At 36.1% G+C, this 20,206-nt stretch overlaps 1 protein-coding gene across 10 annotated transcripts in view; it reads left to right on the top strand.

Annotated features, from left to right (window-relative positions):
* AHI1 (Abelson helper integration site 1) overlaps positions 1–20,206 on the top strand; it is a 231,387-nt gene that overhangs the window by 20,336 nt on the left and 190,845 nt on the right. For all 10 annotated transcript variants that reach the window (XR_002798591.3, XR_009188071.2, XR_011650147.1 and 7 more), the window contains exons 8-13: positions 7,118–7,337; positions 8,280–8,472; positions 8,862–8,957; positions 12,793–12,978; positions 14,757–14,909; positions 18,134–18,266. Coding sequence is in view for 7 of the 10 variants with exons in the window: in XM_058307518.2 (XP_058163501.1) it covers positions 7,118–7,337; positions 8,280–8,472; positions 8,862–8,957; positions 12,793–12,978; positions 14,757–14,909; positions 18,134–18,266 (981 nt within the window). In the remaining 3 variants the exon portion in view is untranslated. The remainder of the gene's footprint in view (positions 1–7,117; positions 7,338–8,279; positions 8,473–8,861; positions 8,958–12,792; positions 12,979–14,756; positions 14,910–18,133; positions 18,267–20,206) is intronic.

Here is a 20,206-nt window from a genome sequence, read left to right as displayed (position 1 = left end):
AAGGGCACAAATATAAGAAGTGTGCAGCACAATTTGCGCAAATTGAATATACTTGCAGAATCATCACCCAAATCAAGACACAGGAGCACATTAGCACCCAGAAGCCCCTCAAACCCTATTCCAGGAAGCTGCCCCCAAGAGTAACTATTTTCCTTAGTAAAACACACAGTTTCCTTTTGTTTGTTTTTGTACTTTATGTAAATTGTATCATAAAAGCTCTATTTTGTATCTGGCCTTTTTGTGCAATTTATAATGTTGATACATGCAGTTGAGCTTATTCATTCTTATTTCTGATTTTATATGTATAGCTGTCCATTTTAAGAAGACACCCTAATTTATTTACCTATTCTTTCTTTATACATTTGAGTTATTTCCACTTTTAGGCTTTTATGAAGAAAGCTGCTGTAAACATTCTATTTGTCTTTTGGTGAGCATATGTATACATTTCTGTTGGGTACATTCTTAGGAGTTGTGTTGCTGTGTCATAGATTATGTGCTTGTTCAGCTTTCCCAGTTTTCCAGGCTTGGTTTACTGATTGGCACTAGCAGTATTTGAGGGTTCTAGTTGTTCCACATCTTCACCAACAATTAATATTGTCAGTCTTTTGAAATGACTTTCTTAGAGGTATATATTGATATTTATTATTTTTATTGGAAAAGTTGAAGGTTTACAGAAAAGTCATGTATAAAACAGAATTCCCATATCCTACCCTGTTATTAACACTTTGCATTATTAGTGTGGTATATTTGTTACAATTAATGAGAGAACATTTTTATAATTGTACAATTAACTATAGTCCATCATTTATAATAGGATTCACTGTGTTGTGCAGTCCTTTGTTTTTTGAAATTCGGTTTGCATGATAATTAGTGAAGTTAAATATCTTTTTCATATTTATTGACTATTTGATATCTTGGTTTGTAAGTTCAAGTCTTCTGAGCATTTTTTAAAAAGTTTATCTGTCTTTTTCTAATTGGTTTGTGGGAGTTTTAAAAAAATATCTATCTAGATACAAGTCTTTTGCCAGATTTACATATGTATATATTGCAAACATACTGCCACTCTAACTTTCATTATTTCTATTTTTTGAAAAACAAGTTTTTAATTTATCAGTTGTTTTTGCTTTGATGACAGGTGATTTTTGTACTCTTTTAAGACATCTTTGCCAGGTGATGAAGATTAATTCCTAAAACCTTATCATCTTAATTCTCAAATTTAGATTTGCCATGTGCCATTCTTCTGTAATTGATTTTTATATATGGTGGGAGGTAGGGGGTCAAGACAGTTTTCTCCATGTGACTATATAGTTGACCTAATACCATTTATTGAAGAAAGCATCTTTCCCCCACTCTGTTGCGCTGCCACTTTCATCATAAATGATGACCATGTAAGTGATGATCAGATTCTAGAGTCTCTAGTCTGTTGCATTAGTTTAGACTACCACTTTAGCTTTATAATAGGTCTTTATATTTACTAGTGATATTTACCAGCTTTTTCCTTCCTCTTCCTCTTTACCCTTTGCATTTCCATGTAAATTGTAGAAGTAGCTTCTCAGTTCCACCCCTCACCCCCAGTGGTGGTTTTGATCCAAATTGTTTTGAATCTAAAGAGATTCACAATATAACAACTCTCTAAATAGAGTTGACACCTTTACATAGTATCAATTCTTGCAGTCTATGAGATTAGTGTACTCCTCCATTTATTTAGATCTTTGATTTTCTTAGTAATTGTTTATAAATTTCAGAATGAGTTTTTCCTTAGATTTACTCCTAGATGTTTAATGTTTCTTTATGCTGTTGTAAAAATTTTGTTTTAAAATTTTATTCTATTTCTTGCTGGTAAATATATAGAGAAGTTAATTTTATAACATTATATCCAGTGATCTTGCTAAATTCATTTGTTCTAAGAATTTATCCATTGACTGTTTTGAATTTTCTACATATACAATCATACCATCTGTTAATACTGATAGTTTTATTTCTTCTTTTTCAGTCCTTTTGCCTTTTACTACTTTTTCTTGCCTTGTTACACTGGCTAGGACTCTCATTATACTGATAAATAGAAGTGGTACTAAAGCTTATCCTTGCCTTGTTACTGGCCTTAGGGGAAAGTTTCCATTTTTTCACCATTGATGTAATGTTTGCTGTGGGATTTTTGTCAGTACCTATTAACAGATAAAGACAGTTACCTTCTATTCCTAGTTGGCTAAGAGTTGGTTGTGTGTTTTTTTGTGTGTTGTTTTTTTTAACATGAATGGATTTTGAATTTTGTTAGTTATATTTTCTGCATCACAATTATAAATTTCCATTCTTTTAAAAAAATGTGGTTAATTATATTGGTTTTTGAATATTAAACCATTCTTGTGTTTGTTAAGCCTGGGAGGCCCTCTCGATTATAGTATATCATCATCTTTATCTATTTCTGGATTTGATTAACTGATGCTTTAAGATTTTTGTATCTCTGGTCATGAGAGATTGGTTTGTACTTAAACTTCCTTGACGTACACAGAGTTTTGATAGTATGGCTAAGGTGGCCTCATAAAAAGGTTGGGAAATGTTTCATTGTTTTCAATTCTCTGTAGGTATTGTGTAGACTGGTGTTATTTCTTCCTTCAATGTTTGGAAGAATTTATTGGTAAAGCATTTTGGACTGAGGTTTTCTTTATGGGAAGAATTTTAAATTAGTTTCTTTAATAAATATTAGACTTCACATTTTCTCTTTCTTCTTTCAGCTCTGATAGATTGTATTTCTTGAGGAATTTGTCCACCTCATGCAAGTGTCCAAATTTTGTATGTCTTTAGTGTCTTAAGGAATGTCTCACTTTTAAAATTTCAGATATTGGTAATTTGTTGTCTTTCAATATCTTGATCAGTATCAGGAGATTTTCAATTTATGAATCTTTTCGAAGAACCAACTTTTGACTTTAATTTTTCTTTATTGTGTTTTTGAGTACTATTTTAATGATTTCTATTCTTGTCTATTTTCTTCCTTTCTCCCTTTCCTTCCTTCCCCTCCTTCCATTCCTTTCCTTCCCTTCCTGTCCTGTCCCATTTTTTCCCCTAGCTTTACGAGATAGAAACTTAATCATTGATTTTTAAGTCTTTCTTTTATATGCATTTCAGACCTTACATTTCTAAGCACTGCTTTAGCTACATCCCACAAATTTTGATGTTGAATGTTCATTATCATTCAATATGAAATATTTTCTAATTTCCATTTTAATTTCTCCTTGGAGTCATGCCTTAAAAAGTACATTTTTAGTTTCTAGACAGATCTTCTAGTTATCTTTTTTGTTATTAGTTTCTATCTACCATTGTTGTCAGAGAACATATTATAAATTATTCAAATATTTTGCATTTATCAAGGTTTTCTTTATGGCCAGCTTACAAGTCAGTTTTGGTAAATGTTCCATGTGCACTTGAAAAGAATATGAATTCTGGATGTTGCATTCAGTTTCCTATTTTGGTCAATTAGATCAAGTTTATTATATTCAGCTCATCTTATTGCTTTTTTTTGGTCTGCTTCTGTCAGCTATTTAGAAGCATATTAAAATATCCCACTGATTTTGGATTTTTCTTTCCATACCGTCATTTTTTGCTTTATATATTCAGAAGCTGTTTAATTGGGTATATGCATATTTAGAATTGTTATATGTTCTTGTTGGCTTGTTCCTTTTATCATTATGCATAGCCTCCTTTATTTCTAATAATTCTTTTTGCCTTAAAGTCTACTGGTGGTTTGAGTTTGCGTAGTACATTTTTTTCTATCCTTTTGCTTTCAGTCTTACTTGGTCCTTATATTTGTCATCTCGCTATTTATTTTCTATCTTATTCATCTGTTTCATGTTCCTTTCTCTCTGTTTTCTGACTCACTCAAGTGTTTTCATTGTTTTTCCCTCTTTTAACTTAACTATATATTCTTTCACTATTTTTCAATAGTTACCTTAGAGAGCATCAAATTTACTTTTTAAAAAAAAAGATTTATTTTTTAAATTTATTTCTCTCTCCATCCCCCCTGCCCCAGTTGTTTGTTCTCTGTGTCCATTTGCTGCGTGTTCTTCTGTGTCTGCCTGTATTCTTGTCAGTGGCACCTAGAATCCTTGTCTCCTTTTGTTGTGTCATCTTGCTGTGTCAGCTCTCCATGTGTGCTGCGCCATTCCTGGGCAGGCTGCACTTTCTTTCGCACTGGGCAGCTCTCCTTCCAGGGTGCACTTCTTGCACATGGGGCTCCCCTACGCGAGGGACACCCCTGCATGGCATGGTACTCTTTGCGTGTATCAGCACTGCACATGGGCCAGCTCATCACACAGGTCAGGAGGTCCTGGGTTTGAACCTTGGACCTCCCATGTCATAGGCGGATGCCCTATCAGTTGGGCCAAGTCTGTTTCCCCAAATTTACTCTTGACTAAATTAGTCTTAACACAAATTACTTCTTCAATAAAATACACTTCTCTAGCATTGCTAGAACTTTAGAATAGGTCACCTCCATTCATCCCTGCCCTGCCTGATTGATTCTTGTCATACATTTCAGTTCTACATATATTTTAAATTTCATTTTAAATGTAGTAATACAATCACTCTTTTCTATAGTTAATTGTAACTTATAGTCACCATGTACTTTATACAGTCACCACATAATTTTTATGCCTTTTCCTTAATGATTTCCATTTTCCCATTTTTAATTTGCGTAAATAATTCTCTTTAGTTTTTACCTTAGTGCAGGCCTGCCATAGCTAATTCCCTCTGATTTTGTTATAAGATGCCTTTATTTTGCGCTCCTCTTTGAAGAATATATGATTGTTAAAGATTTTTAGGTCTGAAGTTATTTTCTTTAGCATTTTAAAGAAGTCATACACTGTCTTCTGGCTTCCTCATATCTGCCTTATTGGTGTCCCTTTAAGGGTAATGTGCCTCCCCTCCCCACTACCTCTGACTGCTCATTGGATTTCCTCTTTGTCTTTGTTTTCATATTTTATCATGGTATACCTAAATAAGGTTTTGCTGGAATTGATCCTACCACTTAATCAGTTATGGAAAATTCTTGGCCATTATTTCTTTGATTATGGCTCCTTCACCATTCTCTCTTTTTCTAGATTAAAATGATACATATATTTGTTCTTTATTTGTACTTTTCGTCATTGTACTTCAGTTTGGATATTTATATTGATCTTCCTCTGGTTCACTAATCATGTCTTCCTTTGTGTTCAGTGTATTCTTCAACCCATCTACTGAATTCTCAATTTCATATATTAGATTTTTGAGTTCCAGAATATCAGGGCTTTTTTTTGTTTGTTTTAGTGGATTCCAGTTCTATGTAGAAAATCTACATTTTTAAAGACTAATTTACTTGTCTTTCCTTTTATCTTCTTGCGACCATTAATCATAGTTATTTTAAGTTTGTTTTCTGCTAATTCCAGTCTGGGTCATTTGTGGGTCTGCTTTTATTGTCTGTTTGTTTCTTGGTTATTGGCCATATGGTTTGACTCTTTTTATGTCGAGTAACTTTTTACTGTATGCTAGACATTGTGTAGGATTTTAGAAGCTCCAGATTATTTAATTTTCCTCTAGATAGGGTTCCTCCTTCCCTCTCTTAGGCACATATATTGGACATCTGATTTCAACCAATCAGGAATTGAACTGGGTGGGGTTGGGTTATATAGTTTTAGTAAGACTCTATCTCTGATTCACTCTATTTCTAAGAATAGGTCTTCCAGGTCTTTCAATTAAGAGCCTGGCAGTTTGTCTCCTCAGCTCTAAAGGTCTGTGGGAGGTTCAGTATTGCCCTTCCAAGGTTTTGAGATTAGCCCTTTAGCCTCTGCCCTGTGCATTTCAAAATTTAACACATCTTAAGGCAGAGACTCACCATCTGTTAGAGGTCCCTCAAGTCCTCAGTTTTGTCACACCAGCCCTTCATGAATGGCAAAATCTCTGCTGGTTTCTCTGTTTCTCTGTCCCCCAGTAGCAGCCTTCTGCCATAGGCTAATGTCTGGATTCTCAACCTCAAGTCAGGAATTCTTGACAAGGGGTCTGTGGAAAAATTTCAGGGGGTGCATGAGCTTGAATTGAGAAAACTCAACTTATTTTCTTTATTTTCTCTGATCTCTAACTGAAATATAGCATTTCCTTTACTTATAAATGTATGCAATAAATAAATTACAGAACTATTCATTTCACTGACTGGCAGATGGGTCCATGGACAAAAAAGGTTAAGAACCCCTGCTCTAGGTGCTCCCAGAATTGGTAAGCGCACCCAGGTTAAAAGTGACTTAGGTCCTTAGGGTAATTTGGCCACACCCTCTAGGACTCTTCAACTACCCCTTTTTCAGGCCCCTCCTGTGGTGGGTTATTGTTTCCTTAGCACCACAAGACTGGGGAATTTTACTACCTCTTGATTCTCACACAGCCTCAGAATTCAGTCTTATGAGGAATATTGGCCATGTGTTTGAGGCTCTTAAAGTTTGCAGTTTTATCTTTCCAGCACCATGCAACCACTAAAGGTTTTTCTGGTTTTTCTTTCTCCTTAGCAATGACTTTCTGCTTGGGCCTAATGTTGATCCTCAGCCTATACTATGAAGTAGCAAATGTCCCAGAGGCAAAAATGGCTGTCAATCTGTCAGTTTACCTCTCTGGGGGTTCTCCCTTTCTGGAATTTTAGTGCATCTGGTCTGTATTGTTTTCATGCTTCTCTGATACCTTTAAAAATAAGGATTTTGTAAATTATTTGGCTTTTTCTATGTGTTGTCAGGAGCATTGACCTGCTGTGTCCTACTGCATCCTAACCAGAAGCAGAGCTTCCAGTATACATGAATTGAGTGATATATAGCCCTCTTAGAAAATATCTAGATAAAATTACTTTTCTGTCTGTGGCTCTCATTTTTCTTACATTTTGTTTCATTGGTGCTCACTAAAAACAAAAGATTCTTCACCCCATTTTAATGCATGAGTGAATGTGGTATTTTATTCTCAGGGTGTGGTCTGCTGCTGTCTGGCTATTCTTTCTTTTCCCTTGAAGTTCTTTTGCTAAAAAATCAAATAATTATTGATCATGAAGAGTGGATTATATGTAAATTATATGGGAATAATTAATTTTAACTTTGATTTTTTTCCATCCGTATAGTTTCAGATGATAATGAAGACAATGATGGCGATGGTGTTCATGAAGTAACAAGCCGAGATAGTCCAGTTTATCCTAAATGCTTGCTTGATGATGATCTTGTCCTGGGAGTTTACGTTCACCGAACTGATCGACTTAAGTCAGATTTTATGATATCTCACCCTATGGTAAAAATTCATGTGGTTGATGAGATTACTGGTCAATATGTCAAGAAAGATAATAGGTAATTTAAAAAAACTGCACAACAGACCCTTGAAATTGAAAGTGTCTACATTAGAAACTCTCTTTTCTGCCGTCGATAGTTGCAAATCATTGGGAATAGAGCTCTGGATTTGTACTAGAGTAGCCTACTAGCGGTAGGTTTTCATCATATCATTGACACTGATCAGTGTATTATATATGTAGAAGAAACAGAGAATGCTAATTTAGCAGTTCATTTTCAATGGCGATAATGTTAAAAGCGTTTCTCCCAAGCTTAATGACTAATTTATGCCATCTGACTTACATCATAAATCATCTCATGTTGTATTGTAAATCCTTTAGTTATGTCTTACCTCATATTTTACTTCTGAAATGAAAATGTTACCTAGGTCTCAGGTGAGGTAAATCATGAAATTCCCCCCCCAATATGACTTCTATAGCTAATATATGCTTGAAAGCCCAAATAAAAAGTACAACAAAATAAATGACTATACTAGAATGTGGGCTTCCAAAAAATTATTTGTTTGGAAAGGTGATGGGGAGTGGAATGTGGATCATTAAAAAGGACAACTTATTTCATTGTCTTAGGGCATGCAAATAGGACACACCTCAGAGTTTACAAACCTTTTGTGCTCATTTTGTTATTAAAACTACTGTAATATTTTATATATACTCATTTAAGATTCTTCATGAGTTCCTTTATTCTGACCCTGTATGCCCAATGGTGTATATAATCTTACCTATCACTTTATTTTTCTTTGATAAAATAATTTCTGTGAAATCAGCTGATAATATATAAATGTAAAATGATAGTAAGGTACTACCATTTTTAAAATGCATACAATTTGTAATTTATAAATTTTATAAAATATATGATTAAAATAATTTTTTAATTTATCATTATGGTTATTGATTTTTTCAGATTGCCTCAGCTTTTACTCTATATTTTTATTTTTTTGAACAGTCAACGGCCTGTTTCATCTTACTATGAAAAAGAAAGTGTGGATTATATTCTTCCTATTATGACCCAGCCGTATGATTTCAAACAGTTAAAATCAAGACTTCCAGAGTGGGAAGAACAAATTATATTTAATGAAAATTTTCCCTATTTGCTCCGAGATTTTGATGAGAGCCCTAAAGTCATCCTGTTCTTTGAGGTATGGATTTAACAGATTAATTAAAAATAAATTTTAATTAAGAACATAATAGCAAAAATGTGAGTTGCTGTTTTTAATAATTCAGTAATGCAACAAAGTCCCCTAAAATTTCGCATTTGAACAGGCTATGGAGATAGGCCCTTGTTTTCCACAGTAATAACACATTTGCAGAACATTTACCAGTGCCAGTAGTTAACTATTCGATGTACTCTCCATCAGTTATTATTGCAACAAGACCATGACTGCCAACTGTTCACACAAGGGATGACTCTAAATACAAAACTCAAAAGCCAATGCACAAGCGCCTTTGATGCCGTCAGGCCTTCTCAGCATTTGTAATCTACCTTGAGAAATAAAGATAAGATCAATTTTGTTAATTTTATTTGCAGATTCTTGATTTCTTAAGCATGAATGAAATTAGGAATAACTCCGAGGTTCAAAACCAAGACTGTAGCTTTCGGAAAATCGCCTGGGCATTTCTTAAGGTATGTTTTTCATCCACTTTAAACACTTTAAAAATAATCTTCAAATATGACCGACTGCTTTTAGCCCAGTCAGTTTGGCTTCATGTAGGGAGCTCTGATCTAAGGCAAGAATGCAGTGGTGAAGAGTTATTCAGATTCTTAAATAACTGTTGAATGCCTAGTATATGCCAGGTACCCTCTTTAGCTCTGGAGATGCAGCATTGAAAAAGGCAGACAGACTTGCCATCTTCCGTTCAATTCAGCAAAGATGTGTTAAGCCTTTCTATGTGCCAATCACTGTTCCAGTCAGTGAACAATGAAGACAAAAATCCTTGACCTCATGTACTTCATATTCTAGCAAGAAAACAAGCATAAAACAATTGATGACACAAAATATCATTTAATTATTATTTTTATAAATGTTTGAAGAAAGCATGGGGGGTGATGAAAACAGAGGGTCCTGTGGGGGTCAGCAAAGGCTTTTTTTTTTTTTTTTTAAAGATTTATTTATTTTATTTAATTTCCCCCCCCCCTCCCCTGGTTGTCTGTTCTTGGTGTCTGTTTGCTGCATCTTGTTTCTTTGTCCGCTTCTGTTGTCATCAGCGGCACGGGAAGTGTGGGCAGCGCCATTCCTGGGCAGGCTGCTCTTTCTTTTCACGCTGGGCGGCTTTCCTCCCGGGCGCACTCCTTGCGCGTGGGGCTCCCCCACGCGGGGGACACCCTTGCGTGGCAAGGCACTCCTTGCGCGCATCAGCGCTGTGCATGGCCAGCTCCACACGGGTCAAGGAGGCCCGGGGTTTGAACCGCGGACCTCCCATGTGGTAGACGGACACCCTAACCCCTGGGCCAAGTCCGTTTCCCAAGGCTTTCTTATAAAGAGACATTTAACCTGAGTGTCAGCTCAGTGGTGGCAGTGGGGAAGAGGTAGGAGGTCCTAGGTAGGAGGGTCCATTATATGCAGAGAGCTTGGCATGGGAAGGAGCAAGGCTTATTCACGTAGCCAAACAAGGATACTGTGACTGGAGGCCAGACACCAGGGAGAGCTATGCGGGAAGGGCTTGCTGAGGCTGGCTCAGTTGTGATTGTGCAGGCCTTCGATGCCATAGTGGTGACAGGAAGCTGTTATGGAATTTTAAAGAATGGGAAACTGTAATAAGATTCTAAACAAATGAATCAAGTGTCCCGATTGACGTTTTAAAACAATTGCTGTGTGGAGAATGAATTAGAAAAGGGAACAAAGGTAGATAAAGGAAGATCAAGCTAGGGAATTCTCAAAATAGTTGAGGCACAAAATGATGTTGTCTTTAACTGGGATGTTTCAGCACAGATGAAACACATGGATAGATTTGAAAGATGTTTTTAAAAAATAAAATTTTCATTTACAATTTTCCTTTACCTCTGGTAGCCTTTATTTATGATTTCTAATGTAAATTTGAATTATAAAAAGTCTTGCATCATTAGCCTGTTTTCGTACCACCTTATAAAACTTTTACATTTGCCTATCCATTCATTCCACAAATATTTATTGTGTATGATATGCCAGGCACCCTGCAAAATACAGGGCATTCACAGATAGATTAGCCAGTGTGCCTGCCCTCCAGTTCAGTTTTTATGTGAACGGATCCACCTACGCAATTATGTGTTCTGGAGTGAGATACTGTGAAACCCCCCCTAAGGCACTCAATCCAAGGTGGAGCCTGGTTAGAGAGCGACTTCAAGGGGGGTGCCTGAAGTGGTGTTAGGGATCGCTTGGCTTAGTGTGCCATTTAAAATCACCCCTCCATAGCCCGCTGTGCCTTTTTAAAACTTATGTTGATTTAGAGAACCAAAAAACGTTCACTTTTACATAGTAAACATTGCCATCTTGTGGTCTTGTGGAAAACTACTACTACCTTTCCTTTTATGCAGACCTACATTTACGGTAAATTGCTTTTGGGAAATCTTATTAATACATCCCAGCACACTTTTACCTTTAAATAATATAGCATTTTACCTTTTTATCCATCCTGTACCATTTCCCTAACCCACCTCCACACTCATAAAGGGTAGGGTGCCCTCCGTGGACTTCCCCCTTTCTAACACTCATGTATCCCCTCGTAGGCTATAAGCTTTTCAAAGCCATCGGGGCCTTCTTTTTGGAAAATTTGTTGAACACATTTTAGTCCTTATGTTACCTGACCCCTTTGCATATAATACAGAACTCTCTTGAAACTCCCTATTCCCTAATTTCAGTACTCCCAGGATATTAAATGGCACACAGAAAATGCTCAGTAAATATCTATTGAGAGAGTTAATAAATGGATAAAACAGTGACTACGATATTATCTTTGAGAAATTGGCATGAATCAAATTAAGACTTAAATCTCTTAATGCCTAAATCATTGGTTCCAGAGAGAGCCTGGATAATTGTAAAGCTGTTGAAGTAGGCAGATATATCCCAAAGGGCCCTTGTGCAGTTATAAATGAGAATTAATTCTCAACTGGGCTGTAGGTTCTGAGGCACTTCTTTCAGTTCTTTTAGAACATATGTGTTACTCTTCTTTTAAAGTATATAAGAATAAAACTATTTTAGCTCCACATTATATAATTTATTACCATGATGACAGTTTTGGGTGGATCCTACCTGTTTAGGCATGCTAAGCAACAAACCAGTGTAAATTAAATTGCCTTGTGAATATTAAAAAAAGCTTATGGAAAATATAATTTAGAAGCTAGGGTATATTGCTTTAAAATCCCAGAGCAAAGTTTTGGCTTATGAGTGGATCATTGGGCAGACAGTATTAGGGTGTGTGAAGGAAGTCTAGAGTACTTAATATTCAGTGACTGAATATCTCTTGTTACTCATTTTAAAACTGTTCTTCACATCTCTGGTATCATTTGACTCTGATCAAAGTCACCTCCTCAATATATAACCTCCACTGACCTTACATCTTGCCCTTGGGGAGTAGGAAATATACCTGCCTTCTCCATTTCCTCATTGATGCATCATTCCTGAGCACACTACAGTCTGGATTTTACCTCTGCTACTAAAACTTCTCCCAACCAAATCACTAATGATTTTTGTTGACCAAATTTATTGAACATTTTTCATTTCATTTTTATTAGACCTAGCTTCAGTTACTTCATCCTTCTCTTGGTTTTCTTGCCACCATCGTTGCCTGATTTTCCTTTTACCTTTATTTACATTTCCTTCATGGTCTTGCTCCTGTCTGCCTCTGCTTCCAGTTTGTAGAGGACACTAAGATAGAAAGGATAAGGTCATTTCCTACTTAGAGTCACAGTATAGTGATAATAGACCTATTTTGAGTTGGTAAGGTTTTATTTTTCTAATAAGAATCTCCATTTACTTAGTTTAAGCAACTCTCTTTTTGTTTAATAGTTTTTTTATTTTTTTTAACAAGGTGGTAGACTAAACATTTTAAAAATATAGTGAATGGCATGAGTGAGTTTAATTATTCTAATCACTCTTTGAAAATGACTTTGACAATAAAAATCCTAAATCATAATAAAAATTTACCATTAACGATATGGTACTAAATCAATGGATAATTTGTTTCTGAGTTTAATGAATATGCATTTTAGTCTTTATCATTACTATTTCAAAAAAATAAATGTGCATTGATCACTTCTTTTGCTTAAAGTAAAACCTGGCACAGTAATTAAAATGCCTTAAACAGTCTGAAGTTGTGTGGATAAAAGAGACTATCAGGAAAATATTTATATAATAAACTTTATAAACCTAGGGAATTTCAGCTTGCCATATTAATTTTTTTGAAATGAGTTTCTAACAGTGTACTGTTACTTTTTTGGATGCATTTATTTTTCATGAAGATTTTATTTGAATTCTTATTTTAAGCTTCTAGGAGCCAATGGAAATGTAAACATCAATTCAAAACTTCGTTTGCAGCTGTATTATCCACCTACCAAGGCTCGATGTCAATTAAATGTTGTTGAGGTCTTTGAATGGTGGTCAAAATGTCCAAGAAATCGCTATCCATCAACATTGTATGTAACTGTCAGAGGCTTGAAAGTCCCAGAATGTGTAAGTTAATAGCACAGATAATTGTGTATCCTCTGTTGGTGAGATTAAATGGTACATAAGATTTTCCATTTCCAAAAAGATAATGTCTCTAGAATTATTTTAATAGATTTCTAGAGCACCTTAGAGATTACATATTAAGCCTATAATAGCCAATACTTAAAAGATACTTAAAAAAAATCTTTTTTTTAAAGATTTTACTTTATTTATTTATCTTCCCTCCCCCCCTAAAATTTTTAAGTACTAAAATGCAGATCTCAGTGTTAGGAAAAATGTTTTGTAGTAATACTGGTTTTAAAAAATTAAAGGTAAAAGAATGATTCAAAGCAGGGGTTGGCCAACATTTTCTATAATGGGGCAGATAGTAAATATTTTAGGTCTTGCAGTCTATGTCATCTATGCTTCAACTACTTAATTTTGCTACTATAGCATGGAAGTAGCTACATAAGCCATATGCAGGCAATACTAAGTGAATGTTCAGGGTTGTGTCCCTGTGAAACTTTTTTACAAAAACAGGCAACAGGCCAGATAAAACCCACAGGCCATAGTTTGCAGACCTCTGATTTAAAGGCATTTTTCAGATTATTATTTCATATTAGTCTGCCAAAGGGGTGCTGATGCAAAGTACCAGAAGTCTGTTGGCTATTATAAAGGGTATTTATTTTGAGTAAAAGCTTAATTATAAGGCCCTAAAAAGTCCAACTCAAGGTTGCTTTCTAACCAAAGACACGTGTTGAAGCAAGATGGCCACTGACCTCTGCCTAGTCTCTCCTTCCTGGGCTTCCTCTTCCTCTTTAGGCTCTGTGGGCCCAGCTCCTTCCCAAGCTCAGCTGCAGGCTGGCCCAGGGCTTGTGTCTCAGGGCTTCCTATATCAGTCTCCACTCTTCCCAAGGTCAGCTGCAAACTATCAGGAGAATGGCTCTTCTTTCCCCAGGGCCCCAGGATCAAAAGTGACAGAGCTCTCTCTCTTCCTGGTGTTTTCTTGAGTGAGTGTCTGTTTACATGAGCCCACCAAGGGGATGGGGTCTCAACATGAGTCATGCCTTACTCAGCCCAATCAGAAGCCCTTTATCAAGTAAACTTAATCAGAATCTCTTCACTGAATTTAATGCAAGCTAAGGGTATCACACCCCGAGGACTAGATTAGTTTACAAGCATAATCTTTCTCTTTTTGGGATTCACAAAAACTATCTCAAACTGTCACATTATTCAGCTAACCAGTAAATAATACTTCTATAGCTGTTTTACATAGACTAAAATTATAAATGATCTTAGTGAAGAACTGGTCCTGAATGAAGTGAAACAGTAAGTAAGACATTAATCTTTTAGGTGAGTTGCACATTCTATAGTTGGTAGTGCATATAGTTGATTTGCATTGATTTGAATTTAAATTAAATCCATTTTTAAGAAATGGAAGATTTTAATTCAATTTTAAAGCCAGAGATATCATAGCATGTCAGATCCTTGGCATAACTGCTTGGTGGGTATTGATGAAAAAGCTAAAACAAAGGGACAGAGTTAATAAAACCAATTCTTATACCATTGGAGTCCAGTTTTTTTCCTCTGAACTTTTAAGGCTTGTTGTTAAATAGGACTATAATTTCAACTTTTATTTTATTTTAGAGTAGTATGTAAATAAAAGAAATTTTTCTGAATGACGTTTGGCAAACATTTCCATATTGTTTATTTGTTTCAATATTTTAAAAGCAATATGTGCTAGAAAGGAGAAAAAGATTAACACAATATGATATATGGACTTCCTCATTTTCTATATCTATCAGATAAGACCTTCTTACCATTCAGTGGTGGCTCTTCAGGAGGAAAAAGGTCAACCAGAGTATTGTGAACCTCAACATGAGGCAGGTTCAGTAGACTCCGAACCTGGACTAGAAGATTCAAAGGAAGTTGTAAATTGGAAACGACTGCCTGGGCAGGTGAGGTATCTGAAAACATCACATTCTTATAGTTACTTGTTTCCTTTAAAAACTCTGAGAGCTCCTTAGATAACAAACTTGCTGCATAAAACTCCCAGATTATCCTTGTTCTCAGCTCTAATCTAGGCTTCCCGTTATTCCGTTTAACAAATAATTCTAGAGTCCCTGTCGAGTACATAAAACCACTGTATTAGGTTCTTGATTTGGAGTCCAAAGCTGTAAAAATCAGACTTTTGATACCTGTAAGAGAGATGATACCTAATATTTATGAATCCATCCAAGTGTTTACTGCTCCAGACTTCATCCTGAATCACATTCAGTGGAGATATGTACATGGATATCCTTTTACCGCAAGTTGAACTGCATTTGAACTTTTAGTAAAGTTTCGTTACTTAGTTGGCATTTTTAGGCCAGAAGAATTGCTGATACAATTTTTTAAATTTCTTACTTGATTCCATAAAGAATAGAGTGATTCATTGTATAAATCCATTACCAGATATGTTTAATCCAAAATCTTAATTTATCCAAATGGCTAATATTCTAATATGTAAATAAGAATGATTATTTTTCTAGACTGCTTTATTTTTGGTGTTTTGCATCTTATTTGGCTTTCTTTCTGAGGTCAGTTTTACCCATTTTAAAATCTTATCAGATTTGGAATACTGCATACATCATAATATAGCGAGAATAATGCTTAAACTATGCCCTTGGAGACCTTTCATGTTAGTTGGGGAAATAAGAAAGCAGTTAAAATGTTCACTTTCTGGTATGCTTCAGGGAAGTCTTGAAGCAAACTAAGTATAAAAACAATTGTATAGATCAGCAGTTCTCAAAGTATGGTAGGGGACCCCTGGGAGTTCCTGAGATCCTTTCAGGGGTCTGTGTGGTCAACCTATTTTCATTGTGATTTTAGGATATTATTTGTCCTTTTCACTCTTGTTTTCTCCATGTACATACTAGAGTTTCCCAGAAGCTAAGTGATGTGACATTGCACCAGAATGAATGCAGAAGATCTTATGAAAATCCAGCTGTCTTTTAGTTAATCAGACTTTAAGGAGATTTTCAATAGTATAAAACAATTGTATATAGTTATTTTTCATATGTTACATATTAACCTGTAATGTGTTTGCTATGGTTATTTTCAGATGAATTGTTTTTCAAATTTTTCAGTTTTATTTTCTGATATGACAAATTTCAATAGCTATAAACACACAAAGTTTTTGGGGTCCTCAAAAATTTTTATGACTAAAACCAAAATGTTTGAGACTTGCTCACATAAGCAGGGGAATCAGAGTAGTGGAGGAAGGATTCATTTACCAGGTTGGTGGGGTTTAAGATAGTCTTTCAGGACAGCCAAGTTAGGAGTGGGTGAAGAGAGAAAGGAAGGGTATTTTACATAAAGATAGGGTGATAAAGGAATGGAAAGGGACCCATTGTATTCATTGAGCACTCAAAAACTTGGCTGGCTGGAAATGAGAGTTTGTGTAAGAGACACAGTAGTGATGGTAGGTTAGGCCTGCATTGTGGTGTCTCAACTCAACTATGTGGGAAGTGAGAGAGACTGGAAGGTGTTTGGGTAGGAGAGAAGCACAATAACAGTTATATTTTAGGACAAATTAATGCTGGCAATGGCATCCAAGGTGGTATTGGATAGGAGATACCAGAATTAGGCAAATTAGACAGTTGTAGTCTTTGAGACAATGAGGAACTAACCTTGGAATCATGGTAGTGAAAATGAGGAATATGAGACAAGTATAAGAACTAAAAGCAAGGACCTGCTTATGATAGGTTTGTAAGTTTCCGTATTCAGTGACTGACAATGTAGTAAGGGGTAGGAAGAGTCAAGGCAATTAAGGGCCTTCGTTGTCATTATTAGACTTTAATTGAGTGCCTGTACTGGGAAGGCAGTGTTGAGCCCTGGGATACAAAGCAAATGATAGTGGCTTCTGCTACTGTAACCCAGGTCATCGGGCACAAAGCCTTCCTCAGCCACATTTCCTAGTCCAGGAGCAGCAGCAAGTGATTCTAAAACCCCCTCACTTTTCCTTCAGGTTTTGTCCTCTTTTAATCCCTCTCTTCCTTTTCCAAATCATCCATTTGGGGAATGAAAGAAAAAGATAGTGTGGTGTCTGCTACATTTTTGGAACATAATAAATATCTCTTGAATTTTTCACCCTTCTAGTACCTGCCTCCTAAGGTACTGCTAAATCTTTACCCTATTTGTGAAAAATGTGGTATTCATCTAGGAAGCAAGCCCTTAAACTGTGATAGTCTTTGATGAGGCCCATTAAGCTGGGCTTGACTCTGCATTAATTCTTCTTAATTATTTATAGCTAATAATGATGACGCATGGGGTTGCTGTGATGAGTATGTGAAAAGATTAACCGTAAAGTGCAGCATTCATGGTACAGATTAGAATAAGGGCTGTTATATGTTTAAATCAACTTTTAAGTAACTCAGGAATTAAGGCTCACTGAAGATTGGAAAAAATAATAAGGGCAAGTAAAAGGTAATATTCATCTTCTAAATATTAATACCTGGAAAATTTTAGTTTTAACTAGTTACAGAGAATGAAAGTATAAGAATTATGAAGAAGGGGAGCAGATGTAGCTCAGTGGTGAGCACCTGCTTCCCATATATGAAATCCTAGGTTCAATTGCCATTATGTCCTAAAAAAAAATTATGAAGAAGTTTTAATAAATAAAGCGAATGGATGAGAAACACATAAGGAATGATGGCTTAATTTGAAAGTATTTTGGAAGGCAGCCAAAAAGGATGCTTATTTTGAGAGAGAAAAAGAAAGAAAATGAACATGAATATTCATCCTGGGCTTACTGTAAACCCTATAGGACACTTATGGTCTTAAAACAAGTTTGTGGCCTCAGCAAAATGGATTTATTAGTTACTGTATGGAAGAAAGATGTGATGCATGTTCTTTTTTTGTGGCTATCTGAAAGCAACATGGCACTCGTAGACATAGAGTGTCAGATATTGAGAGCATTCTCTATTCGTATTTTAGGTGAATTAAGTACTATCTAGACAAAGTGCAAATTCGCTTATTTTACTGTGGTTTTTCATCATTCTATTTACTTCCTTTTCTCTTCCTCTGTGTCACAGTAAGGGAAATTTTTTTTTTAAGGAAGCCATTATAGTAATTGAAATGAATAACCAGTCTTTGTGTTTTAATGTTTCCTAATTTATATTTTTAAAATGTATGTTTTTAGGCTTGCCGAATCCCAAACAAGCACCTCTTTTCACTAAATGCAGGAGAAAGAGGATGTTTTTGCCTCACTTTCTCCCACAATGGAAGAATATTAGCAGCAGCCTGTGCCAGCCGGGATGGCTATCCTATCATTTGTGAGTAGTAATCCTATCTATTTAATCCAGTTTGTAGTCCATGTGGAGGACATCCTTTACTTTTTAAAGTTCATTGAAATCTTAGTTTGAGTCATCTTCTAGTGTTAACTAAAGAAAATAGATTTTTTTCAAGGAAAGTAAGAGTTCTTTTATGATGTTATATATCTTTTTCAGAAGTAGAATGAGAATGATCACATGAAGGGTGTTAAATGCATTTCTTAAACATGCTGGAACATTTTGTTTCTACTTTAAATATTGAAATTTAGCAACACGAAGTATGAATAAATCTCATGAGAATTTAGTCCAATGTGGTCAGTGGCTATCATTGATAGTTTGATTTTATGAAAACCCCTTAATTAGTTATTCACTAGAACGCTAGTATATTTGCTCAGGAGTGACTAGATGAAGACTCATGATAGGGAAGTCAGCAGATAGGTCAAATCCCATCTTCTCAACTTGCCTTTAAAAGATAAAGGAAACCAAGTTAAAAAGAAAGATGATTTTAGAGTTTTTTCCAAAGTGAACATTAGCATAGTCTCCGAGACTTGGAGGTATTACTTATTCTCCCTTACTCCTTGCTCACCTGGGCAGGAGTCATCAGCTCTCATGGGCTACTGCTCTGAGCATTCTATCCTGTGGAACTTTTCTTCAACATCACACAGCTTATTATTCCTTAGATGATTCCCTTTCTGACTTTCAGTGGGAACTCAATAGGCTTGATTAGCATTTATTAAATAAATATTCTTCCTCATGAAGTAGTGAATAGCTTTAAAAAATTAAAAAAGCTGGGTAGTTTGATTATATCTATGCTATTTTTAAAACTCACCAAAAACCTATGCACAGGCACTGGGGGAAAGAGGAGACACAGGTCGATCAATCCAGTAAGCGGCATTAGCCGGGAGGGGAGCCATGGGGTGATAGGCCAGCATTCCAACACCCAGCTGGGTACCAGAAGAGAGGGAAGCCACGGGCTGCACAAGCCAGAGTGTGGCCACTCAGCCAAGCACCAGGCAAGAGTGGAGCTGAGGAGCTAAGTAAGCATTGCCCAACGGGGCAACAGGACAGACGGGAGAGATGGGAGCCATAGGGTGTTGAGGCTGGCAAGCCAGTGCCAAGCCATGTATTGGGGGAGAGGGGAGTGGTGGGTTATCAGGCCAAAGAGCGGGTGCCCAACTGAGCACCCAAGGGAGAAGGGAACTGTGGGGAGAGCAGGCCTGTGAGGAGAAACCTAACCTGCGGTTTCTTTTTTCTTTTCTTTTTTTTGTCATCTGGGTACTTGTGGTGAGGTGGGCAGTGAGGTGATTGATTGACAGGCACCAATAACTGGAGATGAGGGAGGAGCGTAGCCAGTTGCTGGTGGCCTGAGAGGGCCTCCCAGGCTCCTTCCTTCCTTCCTTCCTTCCTTCCTCCCTCCCTCCCTTCCTCCCTCCCTCCTCCCCCTTTTCCCTTTCCCCTTTCTCCTCTTTTTCCCTCTTTTCTCTCCATTTCTTTCTTCCTTTCCTGTTTTTCTTGTCTTATGTTTTTGCTTTCTTCCCTTCATTTTTATTTTTTCCATTTCTATTTTTTCTTTTTCCTCCTCTTTTTGTTGGTCCTTTATTTTTTCAGTTAAAAACAGGCAATTACAAAGATTTAGAATAAGTGGAACTAAGTGTCAAAGAGAGGACCCTTAAGACAAATTCAAAAGAATAAACCCTAGGAAAGAGAGAAAAAATGACCAACAGAATAAACCCATCAACATAAACAGATCCTAGGCATCAGCAAAAAATTACAAGCCATACTAAGAAACAGAAAGACATGGTCTAATCTAATTAACAAACTAAAAAGCAGAGGAGATGCAGAACATGTAACAAGTAATCAAATATGTTGTTTTAGTTTGCCAAAGGCCTGCTGATTCAAAGGTACCATCAGAGGTGCTTTCTCACCAGAGTCAGCTACTGTTG

This window comes from Dasypus novemcinctus, chromosome 11 (assembly GCF_030445035.2).
Source record: "Dasypus novemcinctus isolate mDasNov1 chromosome 11, mDasNov1.1.hap2, whole genome shotgun sequence".
NCBI lineage: Eukaryota > Metazoa > Chordata > Mammalia > Cingulata > Dasypodidae > Dasypus > Dasypus novemcinctus.
The sequence above is the reverse complement of the archived record's forward strand: the minus strand, read 5'-3'. Positions and strand labels throughout refer to the sequence as shown.